Source organism: Colossoma macropomum, unplaced genomic scaffold (genome assembly GCF_904425465.1).
Source record: "Colossoma macropomum unplaced genomic scaffold, Colossoma_macropomum, whole genome shotgun sequence".
In the NCBI taxonomy this organism is placed as follows: Eukaryota; Metazoa; Chordata; class Actinopteri; order Characiformes; family Serrasalmidae; genus Colossoma; species Colossoma macropomum.
Genome location: NW_023494802.1, coordinates 32,687,156 through 32,706,014, shown reverse-complemented (window position 1 = coordinate 32,706,014; position 18,859 = coordinate 32,687,156). Strand labels below are relative to the sequence as shown.

At 38.6% G+C, this 18,859-nt stretch overlaps 1 protein-coding gene across 2 annotated transcripts in view; it reads left to right on the top strand.

The window, feature by feature from the left end:
* Nucleotides 1-18,859, top strand: part of magi3a (membrane associated guanylate kinase, WW and PDZ domain containing 3a) — a 236,802-nt gene that overhangs the window by 214,128 nt on the left and 3,815 nt on the right. For both annotated transcript variants that reach the window (XM_036591340.1, XM_036591339.1), the window contains exons 14-20: nucleotides 955-1,147; nucleotides 4,802-4,990; nucleotides 8,769-8,954; nucleotides 9,164-9,260; nucleotides 12,711-12,816; nucleotides 15,962-16,099; nucleotides 17,061-17,199. In XM_036591340.1, coding sequence (XP_036447233.1) covers nucleotides 955-1,147; nucleotides 4,802-4,990; nucleotides 8,769-8,954; nucleotides 9,164-9,260; nucleotides 12,711-12,816; nucleotides 15,962-16,099; nucleotides 17,061-17,199 — 1,048 coding nt within the window. The remainder of the gene's footprint in view (nucleotides 1-954; nucleotides 1,148-4,801; nucleotides 4,991-8,768; nucleotides 8,955-9,163; nucleotides 9,261-12,710; nucleotides 12,817-15,961; nucleotides 16,100-17,060; nucleotides 17,200-18,859) is intronic.

Sequence of the window (18,859 nt, the reverse complement as noted above, 5' to 3'; positions counted from 1 at the left end):
AAGACAGTTCTGGACTGACAGGCCAGTCTAACACCCCCACTCTCTGATTATTAATGGCATCTAAGAGACAACATAAAAAAATGTGAAAATTGTGTATCTTTCAGTGTTAATGGTGTTTTCACAGATGTGCAGATTACTCAGCAACACACTGCTGTACCTGGAACCAGGTTCTGCGGTCAGATGAGACAAAAATAAAGGTTGAGGCAGGGTTGGCTTAAAAAGGAGGATAATGCAGAAGCTCGTCTCTACTGTTAAGTACGGTGGAGGATCTGTGTTGTTTTTCCCATCAAAGGCCCTGAGAACCTTGTTAAGATACACAGCATCGTGGAGTCCCTGAAATACCAGGAAAGTTTAAATGAAGATCTGTTGAATCTGCCTAAGAGCTAAAATCCAAATACACCCAAATCCATCCAAAATTGGTTGACCACAATGACCACAGAATCATTTGACATGGACATCCCAGTCCCCTGTGAGCTGAGGATCTGGAGAGATTACATTGAGGAGTGATATATTTTAAAGTAAATTTACTTATTTACCTAAATTAAAGGTTTGAGGTTGAGCTAATTAACCACAAAGACAATTTCTCACAACCTTTTTACTCATGGGTGCCAATAATTATGCAGTTGGCTGTAATATTATTAACCCATAAAGTTGTATTTATTGCCAGCAGGAAGAAAAGCCATTTCACATTCATAGCTCATTGGAAAAAGCAGAGAAATTCAGTGTGGGTTCTAGACTTTCATTTGTGTTTGTCAGTAGAAGAGTAGGTATTTCATTGAGATTTGAATTCGATGAAAAGTTATTGCTGTTCATACAGTCATGTTTCGCATAAAGAAAAGCCGCCAATGCTGTTGTCTTTGATATATGCTAACTCTAACTCTAGACTCTGGGGGTTAATATCATGTAGATGAAGATAGCATAACATTATAAAGCCGTATCTCTCCCCCCTTCTAGGTGTACATTGGTGCTATTGTGCCTCTGGGAGCGGCGGAGAAGGACGGGCGTTTGCGGGCTGGTGATGAGCTCATGTGCATCGACGGTGTTCCTGTCAAAGGGAAGTCACACAAGCAGGTGCTGGAGCTGATGACCAACGCCGCCCGCAATGGACAGGTCATGCTGACTGTGCGAAGGAAGCTGGTTTACACAGGTAACATTACAATACAGGTGCGTGGTAGCCTGGTGGTTGGAGAGGTTAGCCAGCAACCAGGAGGTTGCAAGTTCAAATTCCAAGACTAATAGTTTTTGTGGTTGTGCCCTTGGAAGGACACTTAACCCCCCCCAGGATTCCACATGTCATCTGTGGGAAAGTAATTTTAGGATTGCATTTCACTGTTTTCACTGTTATGATTGCATTTTAATAAGTTTGAAGTGCTGTATGGTGGAAAGTGATATAGCCATGCCTTCATTTCATTTCAGGGTGGATTGCATTCAATTCTGACACAAATGCAGCATTTCATGGTTTAAATGCAAAGCCTCATGAATTGCTTTTCAGTAAAGAGGTCAAGTGACGTGAAAACAATGTAATAGTGATTTTGATTTTCATTTTGGGACATATTCTGTATGTCACTGTCGAAAATTAATGTCATGTGTGCATTACGTTTCGTCTTTTTCCACTATAGTGATGGTGCGAATTCCTCTCCGTACTCCATAGCTGGGTTTCCTTAGTGGTAAAGTCATGGCCACAACTTAATTATCTTGTTACCATGCCTTACTAAGTCGTGGCCATGCATTATTTTAATATATACAGGATGTCACCAGCTGGGCTCTGAAAAAGTATTAATTTTCATTACATTATGTTTTTAAAAGCGAACAAATATTCACATAATATTTGAAATAAATTAATAAAATGAATGCGCCAATTTTCATACCTCCTTGAGAACTTTGAGCCTGATGCAATAACTACAAAACAGTAACTCAGTTAGTTATAGCGCTAACATTAGCAATGTAGGCTCATAAAGACACTATGTTCAGTGATTGGCTGAAAACTGAGGTCTGGCAAATATTTGCACCACAAACAAACATTTCAAATGTGATGTTCAATAAAACTAATTAATGATAGTGTATTAAGGACATCAGTTGATGATGCCTAGCATATAAGGACAAGTGCTGAGGTCGTGTGTGTTGTAAAAGTATCGTATGGACCACTGTTACAGCAGAAAGACAGCAAGGAGACTGAACATTTGGACACTGAACAATCTCTCTTACAGTAATATGGTCTTAACATTTTGATGCTTTTGGGAAAGGAAGTCCTGATGTCTCGAAAAAGCAAAAAGCTCCATGAGCCAGAAGCACTGGCTTGAGAGTGAAGATGGCTCATAAATAAATAACCCTGGAATGGCATATCAGATTTTACAGTTCAGTGCTCTCCATCAGAGTCAATATCATGTGTTGACAAAATAGAGACTCGATAGCACAGATGTGCTGTAAAAGAGAAACGGGCTGTTTTTGCAGACGAGCAACTGTTTACTGAATGTAACCTGGGTGCACACGCAGCCTGCACCAGTTTAATGGCTGAAATTACTCTTTCCAGTTAGGAATTAGGAATGACTTCAATTCAATTTGGATAAACTGCCTTGTTTTAAAAGAGTAAGTGAGATAAACAACATCATATAAATGTGGTTACCTCAGATGTTAAGCCTGTAGCATTCCTTTTCATATTGTCACTGTTGTAAGAAAGCATATCTCCAAAATGAGGTTAGATATAGAGATGGCACGACAGCACATTTGCTTTTTTTCAAAACGATACCGAAGACTTGAATATTGGCTGAAACTAATACTGATCTGATGTTATTTCTTTAAGAGCTATTAAGCTTTAAAATGAGTGGCTTCATTAATTAAAGCATTATTTTCCCCGATTTTTCAAGGTGTTTGCAGAATTAAATGGTTCAGGCATAAATAAAGATTCCCTCAGAGTGGTTTGATGTGAAATGCTCTGCTGTAGACAAAACGTATCAAGTCATAATTGTTCACACTGGTCATGATAGGAACCAGACATCTGTGTTTAATGCCTCTGAAAGCTCCCTTTCAGAAAGAAATTGCAAAAAATTGCTCTGAATGTGCTGCCTGATGCCTGAGACTTTTTTTTTCTTACCATAATTTACTTATAAAAACTCAGAATATGTGCCGGTTCACTGGTGGTTTTGGATAGTAAATAAAATGGCCTTATTTATGTTGTAAACATCACAACCCCTGGTTTCTATCACCACCAGTGTAAAGAAATCTGAGTCAGTAAGTTTGTCTACAGTGAATCATTTCAGATCAAACCACTCTGAATGACTCTGTTTACACCTCAATCACTGAATTCTGCAGAACTTTTGAAATAGGTGGGATTTTCCTTTAAGATGAACATCCAAAAGTAGACTATCATGTCACACAAACATTCTTCTAACTAAGACAACAAAGGCCCAGAACAGTTGCACAGCTGAACGCTTGTATAACGAAAGAATGGCAAAAAATTTCCGTTCTCAGAGCTGGATTAATTGGTGTTTTCAGTCCCCAAACATTTATTAAGTGCTGTTGAAAGGAAAGATGATGTAACACAGTGGTAAACAAGCTCCTGTCATGAGTTTGTTGGAATGAGTTGCAGGCGTCATATTTCATAATGAGAATATATAGTTACACAAAAAACATCAATAAAGTTCAGAACATAAAACCACAAACAGCTAAAACTGGGTTGTGGTTGGATCTTCCAGCATATGTTCAAATCCACACAGAAATGGTTCAAACGACTTAGCTGCTCATCAGAGCAGAGTCAACAGGCCTGAAAGTGAATAATTTTCAAATATTTTCATAGATTTTAAATTTAATTTATTATTTCTGATCTGAATAGTGAAATGACAGCATAGCTTGTCAAAAAAAGGAAAGCCAGTCATGAAAACAGTGTGTTTAAAAATGAATTAACAGAGAACTCAAGTTCAGAACCATTGTGTCTCATGTTGAGAGGCCATAGTGCTGGTCAACAGTGGAAATGTTAAGCATGACAAATCACTTCTAATTAACCTACTAACAAAATTAAGAAATTATAAAAGAAATTAAACCAAATCTCAACATGAAAGGTCCATCAGAGTGCTTGTCCATCCCTGACCGTGAAATGCTCTTTAAAAATAGCCTTCATTCATTTATATTTTAATTAAATTTGATTATTAATGTGTTTAATTTATTTTACTTTATAAAAGACAGGATTTTTTTTCTTCTCTATTTTTTCTTTCAAAAAGATTTTTAAATATTTTTTTCACCGATCAATAACTAAATACCATACAATTTTAAAATGCTTATTTGATTAGAAAAGTGTGTGGAAATTAAGGCAGTATATTAAAGGATGTTTGATGTGTCTTATGTTGTTTTATTAGTTGCCTGGACTAATCGTCAATGGTTAAATATTTAAAGGCAACTGTTGTCGCCATTTACTTATGTTAGGTTGTTAATACGGACCTTTATGGCTGGATATTTTTGGTTGGTGGACTATTTTCAGTCCAGCAGTGACACTGAGGTGTTTAAAAACTCCAGCAGCTCCGCTGTGTCTGATCCACTCAGACCAGCGCAACACACACTAACACACCACACGTCAACACGTCAGTGTTACTGCAGTGCTGAGAATGATCCACCACCCAAATAGTACCAGCTCCATGGTGGTCCTGACCATTGAAGGGGTACAGGGTAAAAAGGGTTGGGACAGTCTGTAACTGTAGAACTACAAAGTGCACCTACATGGTAAGTGGAGCTGATAAACTGGACAATGAGTGTAAATAAAAGGAGGTGATTTTAGTGCTGATGACGACTGTAATGTTTTGTTTTCTATCAGATGGAAGGGAGGACGACACCGGGCCGTCCCACATCGCTCCTGCCCAGGTGAATGGTTCTCCTAAACCTCCCCACATTGAGGTGCCCAGTCCGTCCCAGCCGGAGCCCTACGACATCACCTTGCAGCGCAAAGACAACGAAGGCTTCGGCTTCGTCATCCTCACCTCAAAGAACAAACCACCACCAGGAGGTGAGAGATACACAGAGGCTGAAAGTGATAGCTCAGTGAAACATCTAATTTAGACTAGTCATTCAGCCAAGACGTTTCCTTTCCCAGCTCACTGACACTGTAAGGCTAATGTTGCTAAGACATAATGAAGCTTATATCCACTAATTACCATTGCATAATCTGCATGCCTAAATAAACTTATTGCCTCAAACCACACCGAGTTGTTAAGGAATCTCATATGGACTTGCTTATGTTGTTTCTGACACTGAATGAAATACTATAAAAGCTATAAATGTGATCTATAAATGGACTAAAGTATGCCATGTAGCTTAATCCAAGTAAAGTAATATCAGAAACCACATATGCAAGTCCACATACAATTCCTTAACAACTCGGTGGTTTGAGATTTGCATGATGCTAATTAGTTGATGTAAGCTTAATATACTTGTTAGCTACATTAGCCTCACAGCTCCAGTACAAAACTAAAGAAGCAAACTTCAGATACCAAACATCTTGACTGATCAACTACATTTGAAATGAGAGTAAATTGTGTAAACTGATTTTTCACCAAACAGTACCTTTAAAGAGAACCTCTGCTTTATCGCTTATATTTCCTGCCTGATACATATAAGTGTTCACAGAGTCACTCTCTCTCTCTGCTGCTGTATTACTCCATCTTTCTCTTGCTGTGTGGAAAGAAGTTGTTTCTTTCCATCTTTCTGCCCTCTTTCACTCACTCCAGATGTCACTTTTTGGAGCAACATTCTAGACATCATCTTTTTCAGAAACGTCCATGTTTATGTTAAAATGACAATTCCGCATGTGTGAAAACATTATGGCTGTGTAATAAGAGGGTGCGGGTGCTAAACTGGCCTGCTTGTCTTCTAGTGAAAATGCATGGCACATTATGATGTGCAAAATAGGACAACAAAAGCCCAAGACAGTTGCACAGCTAAATACTTATATAACTAGAGACATTGTAAAGGAGGAGACAAGTCACTGGATAAAATATAAATGGGAAAGCTTGTAACACTGAACATGGCATGTCTTTGAAGAGAAAGTCCTGCCCTTCAATAAAAAGAGCCAGTCAGCTTGCTGGTTAAGCTGCTAGCCAGAGCAACCCAAAAGACATATTTCTGTGCCTAATTTGAGCCAGGCTAAACTATTCATGAGGTTTTTGTCAGATTTTACCAGTGACTTCATATATGTTTTTGAAGCAGTAATTTGGCCTTCAGTTTTTATTTTTTTTATTTTTTCAGTTGTCTCTCCTCCTTCACAGAGATAGGAGTCTGGTCTTGTGTGGCTGCCTGGTGATGTTGCCAAGATGGCTGCCAAATAAACAAACTTTGGTGTAAGAACTTTGGTACAACAGAAAAATGGCAAAAAAAATTAGCTTTTAAAACTGGATTAATTGGTGTCTTTAGTCCCCAAACGATTGTTAAGTGCTGTTAAAAGGAAAGGTGATGTAACACAGTGGTAAACATAATCCTGTCCCAACTTTTTTGGAACGTATTGCAAACATCAAATTTGGAATAAGCATATATGTACAAAAAAACAATGAAGTTCATAAGGTAAAACATCAAGTCTCATGTTTTTATACCTTTTTCACTTTAATTCAGGTCAAACAGAACTTGCTTTCTGTTTTTTATTGGCGTTTCACATACTGTCCCAACTTCATTGGAACTGAGTTTGTAAAACCGCAGTCTTTCAGTGTCTGTAACTTAATACAGTCATTGTAGCCGTGAATAAATGCATTCCTCAGGGGGAGAGACCCAGGTTACACACATCATTCAGCTGCTCTCCGAGGCACAGTCTAGCTTAGCAGCATAAAGATTACACTAATGAAGACAGCAGGGATGGGGAGCCCATCTGGGCCCTAATGTGGTTATCATTAGCCCAGAATAAACCAGCAGTGTAGACTTTTGTATGTGAAATTACAAAGCAAAGTGGCGTTTGAAAATCCAACCTAAATAGTCGCTGAGGAAGATTCCCTAATGGCATTGCTGTCCGCATTAGCAAGTTAAATTTACTCTGAAATACTGAATGTTAATTGTTGGTTACTCAGAATTTTGAACCAGATCCTTTTTTTTCGTACTGATGCTTAAATTAAAAATGCTTTATTAGAAACATCTACATTGGACTTTATGAGCTCCTGCCTTATAGGTCACTATATAGGTATACAGTTACAGACTGCAGCCCATCTGTTGTCGGCCACTATCTACTCCCATTGGTCAGTTTCTAACTACAAGACCACTGTTCACCAAATATTATTGGGTGGTGGTCCAGTCTCAACACAGCAGTTACCCTGACATTGTAGCTGTGTGTGCTGTTAGTACGAGTATATCAGGCGCAGCACTGACAAATGTCAGTATCACTGCTAGGTTCAATCCAAAAGGTATTCAGCAAATAGGAGTTTGTTGGTCAGAAAATGACCACTTATGAAAGGATGACACAAATTGCAAATTGTGCTTGACAACTGATGGGCTTTAGTCTCTAACTGTACACCAGCAAAGTGGCCAGTGAGTGTATAACGCAGGGTGCACAAACTCTTCGTCCTGGTTGCCCAAATAGCAAAGTTTGTAGTGGGGCGAGGGGAAAAAAATCAAACATCCTTACGGGCCAACTTTGGTCCAAGGGCCATTCTAATGCTTTAACCCAGAGGTGCCCAATCCTGGTCCTGGAGATCTACAGTAGAGTTGAGCCTGATTAAGGAAGAGAAGGCTTTCAAGAGCATCTGAGTGTTAGAGGCAGATACGCTGGATCTAAACTCTATAGGATTGTACATCTCCAGGATCAGGATTAGGCACTTTTGCTTTAAATAGTCAAGCCTTGCAATTGTTTCATACCTTGTAGGCCATGGAGGAGTATGTCATTTGTTTTATGAGTGGTCACTAACTACGTTTACATGCACACCAACAATCAGTCTGACTAAAACTGATAGTCACAGTCACCGTCATATAAAGAGCACTAGGTCTTAGTCAACCTAAGCTTAGCCTGATTAACACCTGGTGCAGGGCAACATTGGCCAGACTACTTCAGATAGATTTGAACATATAAATCACTCCACTGACTTGCACGCAGAGATTTTTTGCAACATTTTGCAGCTTTTCAGTAGTACCAGCAGAGAATTTCTAGCAAGTAGAACTGCCGCTCAGTAATGTCCTTTAGTTGCTAGAGGGCACTGCTAATCAAGTCCAAAATTAATGGGTTCCTATTGAGCTTTTGGGCAAAATTATAGTTTGTAAATGCTTAATCAATTTTAATTCAGGAAAATACTGCTGTTATATTTTTGAGCAATTTTGAACTCTGAAAGAGACAGTTAAGTTTTCTTGGATTTTTTTTAGTGGAATACATCCTTGTACTTTCCAAAATGAAAGGAAGGTCCTCCATTACTGGCTATAAAGCTTTACTGTTTTGTTTTTTTGCTGTTTAGTTCCATTCACTCCCATTCATTCAGGACTCTCTACAAGCCCTCTAGCATCTCTCAGTCATGTTTTTTGTATAATGAGGGAAACAAGAAGTGGCCAGGCTTCCCATGAACTCGTTATTATACCAAACGATGGGAACTCATACATGGAAAACCATCATTAAGGGAACGTTTCATGTTATAAAGTCAGACTGTGCTGCCGTGTGTGTAGACATGACAGTAAATGTGTTAGTCTTTTATACAGCCTCTGTAAACGTATTGGTTCAGTCCAGTTTTTGAGGCTAACCAAGCACTTAGTCGGGTTATTGTGTGCATGTAAGTGTAGACAATGACTCAGTATTTAACTCTGTCTATATTTATCTCCTTCTTCAGTAATCCCTCATAAGATTGGACGGATCATAGAAGGCAGTCCTACTGACCGCTGCGGCAAGCTCAAAGTGGGCGACCGCATCTCGGCTGTTAACGGCCAGTCCATCGTGGACTTGTCCCACAACGACATAGTGCAACTCATCAAACAGGCCGGCAACAGTGTCACTCTCACAGTGCTGCCTGAGGAAGGTGAGTCAGGAATTCTTGGAAATGTAATTTCCAGTTCCAGATTTTCAGTTGATCACTTATCGTTGGGCACTTTACTGGTTAAGAGTTTATATTCCTCTTTGTATTTCTGAGCAAAAAGCAATCTGTGAAGTTCAAACTTGAGTCTTGAAAATGTGAGAGTGATGTGTGTGTTTTTGTGCACACCACTGACCATTCTATTTATTTTTCAGAGCACAGTGGACCTCCGTCAGGCACTAGCTCAGCCAAGCAGAGCCCAGCCTCTCAGCACAAAGCAGTGGGCCAGCAGGCTGCCAGCCGGGATGACAGGTACAACCTCAGTCCCAAACAGCGCACTCAATCACACAGCACGCACACAAGTACACTCCTGCTTGACTCTCCACATACCTGCCAGCTAAGAATGCACTGTTTGTTGAGCTTCCATACTCAACATCAGGGCCTGCTCTAGCCTTTTGGGGACGCTAAGCAGGATTTTTAGGGGCCCCTCCATCTTGCTGGCTGATGTACTGTAAAATTAAAGGCTAACCAATAACTATAACTACCACAAGCTGTCGAAATTCTTCAAATTTATAACTGGCTAATTCGTGCATTGCTGACGATTGGATGCTTCTTTGGGCTTTACAGTTTAAATTACTGATAACCTTCTCAGGATTTTTATTACTGTTATAAATGCTTTATGCTTTACCTTCTGCATACTTAGGTAGGTACTGAATATCTAAACCTGAATTAACAAAGAAAGTTGTTAACTGCTGTTGTGAAATGAGTCAGCTGTGTTTAAGAAGCTTGAACTTAGCCAATCTAAGTCTGTCTAAGTTGAACCTGCTTAGTCAGACAGACGCCAGATCCACTACTTATTGTTGTTCAGCTACAAGCCAAAACAAATGGCATAATGTTAACACCAAAGAAAACAAAACATATTTTTATCTTTAAGCTTTTTCTCCTCATGATTCTTCTGAAGGTTATATTTGTGCAAGTGTCACTGCACAGTAGAACAGTACACCACCACTCCAGAGTCTGTTTAATGTTCCTCAAGGTCTTTTGCAGTTAAAAAGGGGTTTTGATTTGCCTTTCTAGCAATCCTGTGAGGAGATCTCTTTGTAAGTTTTCTTGGTCTTCCAGACCTCAACTTGACCTCCATTATTCCTGCTAACTGCCATTTCTTAATTACATTACAAACTGAGGAAACGGCTACCTGAAAACGCTTTGCTGTCTTCCCATACCCTTCTCCTGCTTTGTGGGCATCAGTTATTGTAATTTTCAGAGTGCTAGGCAGCTGCTTAGCGGAGCCCATGGCTGATTGTTGGCACAAGGTTTGAGGAGTCAGAGCACTTATAAAGCTTTAAAATTTGCATCACCTGACCTTTTCTAAAGATGACTGTGAACAAGCCATAGCCCTAACAAGCTAATTAAGGTCTGAGACCTTGGCAAAAGTTCTCTGAGAGCACAAATCTCTTGCCGTGCTCTAAAACTGTACAAAACAAAACACAACAATACACTAATCTTGCTTAAAATGTTGAAAAGAGTGTTTCATCATTAACTTTATGTCATTGGAGATCAGTTCATCTTCTACTCACTTAATTATTCACGGTAACAGACATTATTCTAAGTCTGTTTCTTTATTTTCATTATTTTCCATATTTTAGAACAACAGTGAAGACATCTGAACTAAGTAATAAAGCGATGCTAATCAATAGGATTACAGAAGTATATTACTAAATCACACAAATACTGGCCTTCTACCAAGAAGAGCTATTTAGATCCACCCTGCCTCACTAACTGACAAATTAACTAAGATGAACAATTCACAATTAAGCTTTTAACAAGGCGCACATAGCAATTAGGTTTATTTGATGATCTTAATAAAATACTGAAGATAGCAAAATGGAAAAGTGCTGTGGCAAAAAAAATCTCATATTTTTAAATCTTATATATAAATCTTATATTTTACATTGTTTAAAATAGCCCTTTTTTGCTTTTATGCAGCTTTGCACACTTTTGGCATTCTCTTAGCAGCTTCATGAGGAGCCACCTGGGATGCTTTTCCAACAGACTTGAGGACACAAGACCATGTTGGCTGCTGAAACCTACTTGCTGTGGGAAACCATACTGTGGCTCCTCGTGAAGCTTAAGTGAATGCCAAGAGTGTCTAATAAGTCCAAAATCCAAGAAATGTTTTGAAATAAATCTATATATGTGCATACACTTCACTATTAGTATTTGTCTTCAGAACAAATTTCATCTGATTTGCAAGCATTTAGAACAGTTTGGTGAGTCTAAACTTTTGGTTCTCTACAGCTTTGCTTTCTAGGAATTCCAAAAGGTCTAATCTGCAGATATCATCTTATCAGCTGCTTAAATAATCATGTAAACAGAAGCTCATGTGTGAGGGTTCAGTTGTTGTTTACATCTCCTGTAGCTTGTTAGTAAAAGTCCAGAAGAGGTTCAGATGCGCTGCGTTGGGTTGCAGAGTTGCATACATACATGCTCCATAACCACAGCTCCTGCTGGATTACGGACAGACACTGTGGGTGCTGTTCCTCGTATCACTGGGCCTTTGATCTTCCTCTTTAAAGCAGATTACCTGGTTCAGTTCATTAAGCCATTACACCGGTCATAATGCTTGCCAAGTCCTCTGCTGGCCTGCATGCCTCTCTCTCTCTCGTTCCTTACAGCTTTCCTCTTCTCCTCTCAGCAGCAGTAGCCAAAAAGGTTTTGCCAAATGAATCCACTGGTTTGCAGTGATATACTCTTTCTTTAGCTGTGTATTCCATGAGAAAAGCCTTCACACTGTTTACTGATAACAGTTCCTTAAGTTAGCAAAATGTTAGTTATTTGCAAACTGCAAATTTAGCTTGCTTGATCCAGTTCATCAAGCATTCAGGAGCTTCTGAATGTAAGACTCCTTTGAAACCTTGCTGGAGCAAAACAGTAAGTTCTACACTTTAGATCTATTACTATCCATTATCTGTTGACAACATTTTCAAATGTAATAACACGTTTATTAACGTTTTCATATTTATTTTTACAAATCAGCAGTGAGGTCTCAGCTGTTGGAGCGAAACCTTGTATCTCCATTTTTTACATTTTTTATGTAATTTGAAAATGTCAGCTGCCATTTACACTGTGTCAACATTTTATGATTAATTATGATGAACAGAAATGGTCGAGAATAAAATCTTGTTCTATTAACTTAAGAACGTTAAGAACGTTTGTTTATTCTCATGTAAAGATACTTTTCTGAAGATAGAAGGTTTTGTTCCGACAACATCCCAGGTGGCTCCAAATGTTGCTACTTGAGGAAATGCCAAAAGTGTACACAGCTGCATAATTTTATGTGTTATTTCATAGATTTTGATGTCTTCACTATCGTTATAAAATATGGAAAATAGTAAAAATAAGGAAAACCCAAGTTTCCAAACTTTAGACTGATAGTGTATGTGCTCATATGGAAATAAATGACAATGCTCTCTACATACTCTGGGGCCCAGCACAGTGGCAGCTCACTGTCAGAGCATCACTTTCGCTTAAGCCCATCAAAGCACTGAGCTCAGCGGGGTACGGGCTGTGAGAGGCCTTCAGCGCCTTTGTGGGAATTACAGCTTCTAACCTGTACTCTGTATCCTCGGGAAGGAGAAAGAGGCTCTTGAGCGGTTTCGATAATTCCACGCTGTGGAGTGAAGTGAGAAGCCTTAACGCACCCTTGGCTGCTGGGTGCTGGAACCTGGTTTCTATGGTGATTGTTTCTATGGCGATTTTTAGGAGCGGCCTGGAGACAGAGGAACGGAAAGAGGGTGTGGCCTGGGCTGAGTACAGATCCCTCCCTAAGAGTGAGATGGGCACTTTGATCACTTCGGGTAGCAAACAGGTAAGACTTCACTTACATTCATATTTATAAACCTTACTGCTCTCCGCTCAAATATGACCTTTATGTCTTCAAACTTTATGTTTGTATTTGCAAATGATTCACAGTGTGGGGGAGATAACTTGATGTCAGCATGAATTGGAAGTCAGCAGATTTTCCTTTCATACCGTGTGGTTTATTTTCCTGAATTTCCCTCCATTTTTCCCCCCAGTTTAGTCATATTAAGTTCCCACCCACTAGCCCCAACCAAATCATACAGTGCTATCAAGCTGGAAGTGCTGACTTGCAGGGGAGAGGACAAACAATACAGCAAAGATGGAGAATTCATAAGGCTGGAGTCCCCAAAACCAAAAGCCTTAATGCGCTTTTGCTCGATGAAAGTGTCCAAGCCGAGCTTGTCGGCTCATATTGTAATGGGAAAAAGAGTAAACAAAAATAAAAATGGAGTCACCGTATGTGTTGATCTCTTCTGGTCACACTGGGGACGCATTTTAGTGAAAGGTGTAAGTAAAATCCAGCCGAAGTTTATCTACATATGACCCAGACACAAAACACATTCATGCAATGTGTAAACAGGCTCAAAGATAGTAGAATATTTTTTTTTGCAAAGGTATGATATAATGAATCATGCATAATATGACCAGAGACTTGAACTAACAAGCTAAAACAGCTCAATTTTAATTTCAGAATGACTTTAAGAAATATAGTCCAGCACTGATTACAAATTACTTGACTAAAAATGTAATCAGTAACATAATCTTTTAGATGTAATAATCTAACAGGTTTATTTTTGGATTACATAGGGAATATTTCTGATCTTATATGTTTCCTTTGTGCTTCTTTAAAACTAAATTGTTTCCTCTTGTCTTGTCTCCACTCTTGTCTTGTCTGTTTGAAGGTCGAACCATCTGAATGTATAACCATACAGTCCACTCAGCAATTCTTTATACTCCTAGAATGTTTGTTATCGTAATAACATTGCTGTTTTGCAGTTTATAGGCACCACCAGTAAATAATCTAATTCAGTGACATTCTTTAAAAAAAAAGGTACTTTTTAAAAAAAGTAACTATAATCAGATTGTATAATCTGATTATTTCTAACGAGTAGGGGTGTAACAATACACATTTTCAGTACTGGCTCCATGATTTTATATTCTCTTAATATTTTGAACAATATTCAAGTAAGAAAAAAATGATTACTATATCCATGTTGTTGCACAGCTCACTAATGCTGGTGTGGGTTATTTATTGCTGCAGACCGTTTGCAAACTTGCTGATTACTAAGAACTTGATTTTTGAAAAATTTTGTAGATTACTAAGAACTTAATTTTTGCAGATTACATTTTCGAAATCAATAAGGTCTCGTGCATCATCCACATGAGTCACAAACAACATAAAAACAAATGCAGTAGCAAAAAAATAAACAAAATAGCATATGTATAATCAAACTTTATTTAAACTCAAGTTTTAAACGCTAAAACATTAATAATAAAGATCAGATGCATGGCATTGTTTTTTCAGATTAGCCAATGCCAACATACTGTCCACACTGCTCATGTGAAGTGTGAAGTAAAAAAAAAACAAAAAAAAAAAACATGACTTCCAGTGTGTCTGTACTCATTACGGCCGCATGTTGCGCTGTATTCAGTCCAGTACCAAATGCGAAAGTAGTTCAGTTCTGATTTGAAAAGATCACGTTGTGTTCCCACAGCTCTGAAATGATCACATTTAGGCAAAAAAAATCTGATTTGTGCCATGTCAACTCTGTGATTATCACACGTCACAGATCAGATCACAGTCAGTCTTTTACAAAGGTGCCTAAGCTTTCTTACTGATTTGGCAGTATGAATTTGGTAAAGGGAAAATGATAGTCCTCGTGCCTGTTCCTATAATGAGCTATTTTAGCTGTCATCCTTTGATAAAGTAGCACTGAATTGTAAAGCAGTGAACTGAGGGAACAGTGCTCACCTCAGGCAGGTTCAGGTGAGACACCGAGTCTCGCTGCCTGCACCCATCTGCTTGACACGGGGCCAGGATTCAGTCTACCATTTTACATTGGACATGGTGTTCTGTAACTTTGACAGCTGTGCGACAGCAAATGCAGATAATGTGCTCAGGTTCTTTGTCTTTTCAAGTAGAAGCAGAGTTGAGCAGTAATTACTTACTTAAGCTTGAATGGCTGTTTTACCATTTGTACATACTTTGGCTCGTTATGTTAGATCCAGCACATCTAACAAAATTGATCTGTGTAAACCTGATAAAGCATCATGTTTACAAAAAGTACATTTTGATTGTTTTCTTAGTCTAAGTAAAAATATGTTAACGCATCCTCTACAGAGAACACACTTAAATATGATATTTGTCTGCTAGTTTTAGTGCACAATTTTTTTCAACGTATCAGAAAACAAACACGAAATATCAAATGTGCCATAACTTTTGCACAGTCCACATTTTGTTTTTATTTTTATGTTAAATTCAGCAAATAAACAATAATTATGCAATAAAAGGTGCAGAAGTGTGTTCTCTGTAGACTTATTTTCTCTGTTAACTTATTTTCACTTAGAAAACCAACAAAACATAATTTGACCAGGGGGGTCCAAACCTACGGAACCCCCTTGGTGACATCCTGTATAAATAAAAATAATGCATGGCGTCGCCTTGTTAACGCATGGGAACGAGATCCTAATGCGTGGCCACGACTTAGTAAGGCGTGGGAATGAGATGATTAAGTCGTGGCCATGACTTAGTAAGGAGTGGGAACGAGATCACGGCTTACTAAGTCGTGGCCGTGCTTTAGGATCTCGTTCCCACGCTTTACTAAGTCGTGGCCACGACTTAATCATCTCATTCCCACGCCTTACTAAGTCGTGGCCACGCATTATTTTTATTTATACAGGATGTCACCAGCAGGGCTCCGTACAAACCTGTGCATACAACTGTGGTATTTTGTCGTCATTTATCTGGGAAAAAATGGACAGTATTGGATGGATAAATTCACCTTAAAACAATACGATACTGAGAATTTGATTATTATTTTTAAAAGTATATCTTCCTAGAAGGACATTCTTTTTGATTGTACTGTACTGACGGTTAGGAAAATGACTGTGTCACTTGTCTGTCTGACCATGTGGGTTTATACCTGTGGCAGGGCTGTTTTCTGGTGGAGTTGGAGAGAGGCCCACGAGGGTTTGGCTTCAGTTTGAGGGGAGGAAAAGAGTACAACATGGGTCTGTTCATCCTGAGACTGGCTGAGGACGGACCGGCACTGAAGGATGGCAGGATACACGTGAGTTCACACCCGCGCAGTTCTGTTGACTGGGTGGTGAATTGTAGATAGCAGTATAGTATAATAATAGTATAGTCGTATGGTGTAGTAGTACAGTATAGTAGGATTAGCATAATGATAGTAGAGTAGTGTAGTAGTAGAGTATAAGGATAGTATAATAGTAAAATACAGTAGTAAAGTATAATGATAGTATAGTACAATAATAGTTTAGTAGTAGTAGTAGTAGTAGCAGTATAGTGGCAGTATACTAGTGAAGTATAGTAGTAGAGTATTATGATAGTATAATGGTATAGTACAGTAATGGTGTTGTAGTATAGTATGATAAAAGTATTGTAGCATAGGTGGTAGTATATGATAATGATAGTATAGTAGCATAGAATAATAATAGTGTAGTATAGCAGTATAGTATAGTAACAGTATAGTAACATTGTATGGTAGTATAGTAGTAGAGTATAATGATAGTAGAGTAGTGTTTGACCGATAGTATTGTATTTTAGGATAGTATTGTAGAATAATAACAGTATAATAGTATAGTAAAATACTAGTATATTAGTATAGAATAGTAGTGTACGTTGTTAAAATACTGAAAATGTTAAAAATGGTATTCCACCACAGGTACTGCTTGACCTTTAATCGAACCAATCACATTTCTTTATGACACTGTGACGATTTTTTTTTAAAAGACAAGAATTTTTATTATGATTGGGTTTTATTCCTCTGTATCATTACAACCTCATTAAAAGGCCCATCCTTAGTGAATAGTAATGCTTAGCAGGTTAAACACAGTTCTGACTGCTGTGCACTACAATCGTGTGCAGAAAAACATCCGTATCTCGCATTAGTGGTTATTGTAGGAGGCAGAACGCCTGTGATTAAGCAGGATGGCCCTTTGAGTATGATAGGGTGTATATGAGCACTGGTTATTATAGAAAGACTTCTAACAGTTTGTTTGTCCTGCCAGGTGGGAGATCAAATAGTGGAGATCAATGGTGAGCCTACCCAGGGCATCACACACACACGGGCCATTGAGCTGATCCAAGCTGGAGGCACCAAGGTCTTGCTGCTGCTGCGGCCCGGCCAGGGCCAGATACCTGACCATAGTGAGTTCCTTTTGTCAGTAGCCTGTCAGTTACCAGATACTTGACTACAGTAATTATTGAGTTGTTCTTGATCACAAAGTGTAGCTATTAGCCAGTGACCATTTAGTCAATTAGTGCATTAGAAGGAAATTAGAAATGATGCTAATGCTACATGCACTCACTGGCCACTTTATTAGAAACACCAGCCTGTAGGTCCACCTTACTGGTGTACAATTAGAGACTGTTGATGTATAATTTGTGCCATTCTGTAGCCCTTCATCAGTGGTCAGTGTCTGTAATTGTACACCTATATAGCGACCTGTAAGATTGGTGGGGCTCATGATGTGGTCAGTAAGTGGAAGTACAAGTAAATAGTGAGTGGATATTAGCCTTGAAGAAAGGCTTTTCATACTAGTCATATCTGGGTGATGCTTTTAAAGGCTAACCTGCTCAGGAAGCTCCTCACAGTTTTAATAGATCTCAGATTTTTGCAACAGTTATAACAGGCTCTTCTATTACAAGTGGGCTAATTTTTCATTAACTGTGACTGGTTTTTCTGTAGTCGGTTGTGGTTTCTAAATCAGTCCATATTGGCCATCAGTGCCCACAATCCTGTCGACTTGCAGCTCAGAATTATAAGTTGTGCCCTTAAAAGGTACATCGCCCAAACACATCCCAATAGTACGGTACTGTCTGACAAAAATACAATGGTGAAATGTTGTACCCACCAGTGTATTTTTCTGTGTGTGCAATTGGTGTGTTCTTGCTGGCCACAAAATTGATTCATTTCGGATACTGCCTCCCCCCCCAACTCTCTATACACACACAGTACAAATGTTCTTTTTTCTTTTAATGCACTCCAGTCTTATTCCTCAGAGTGCTTTGTGTGTGTAGAGACTTGACAGCAGTGTTGTGGCGCTTCTATTTTCATGCAATCACCTTTCTCAATCTGTCACCCTCTTACTTTCTGTCCCTGTCTTTCTCACTCTTGTCTCTGGTCTTGGCTCCTCTTTCTTTCCTCTTTAGGTCTGAACTCTTCTTCCACCTTGTGCTTCTACATGAAACCAGAGCATCACTAAAGACTACTCTGCTTTTCTTGGTCTGTCCTTAATAGCCTTGGTAAACTTTGCTCTTCCTCCTCTAAGCTTCACTTCTCTCTTTTTTTTTTCTTTCTCAGAATTGTTGCTCTTTGCTTATCATACCTCTTTACCCCTTTACCATAGTCAGAAACAGACCTTTCACTGTTAAAGTTACAGAGAAATATGATTTGGCAAAAACATATCAAGATACCGCATTCAAGACATTTTCTCACTACACAATATTTAGTCTTCCTGAGATGATATCAAAACTAAATACAATGATTTTAATTCGGTTTCACATACTGCACCGCAGTAAATCCAGTTAAGCAGGATTAATTGTGTTCTCTTTGTAATTAAACATGCAGTTTTTAAACACAAATGATATCCATGATATGCTCAGATAAGCCGGTTGTGACACAAAGTGATATAACTTAGCACAATAAATAGTGCCATATTTTCCAGCAACTGTTGCAGTAATACTTTCTTATTGCTTATTAACATAGTTGACATCAAACAGAGTTTGTATGTCAAGGAATAAACGGTTCCTTGATTAATTAAATTGCATGATGATTCATTAAAGGAGATAACAATAATGACCGACA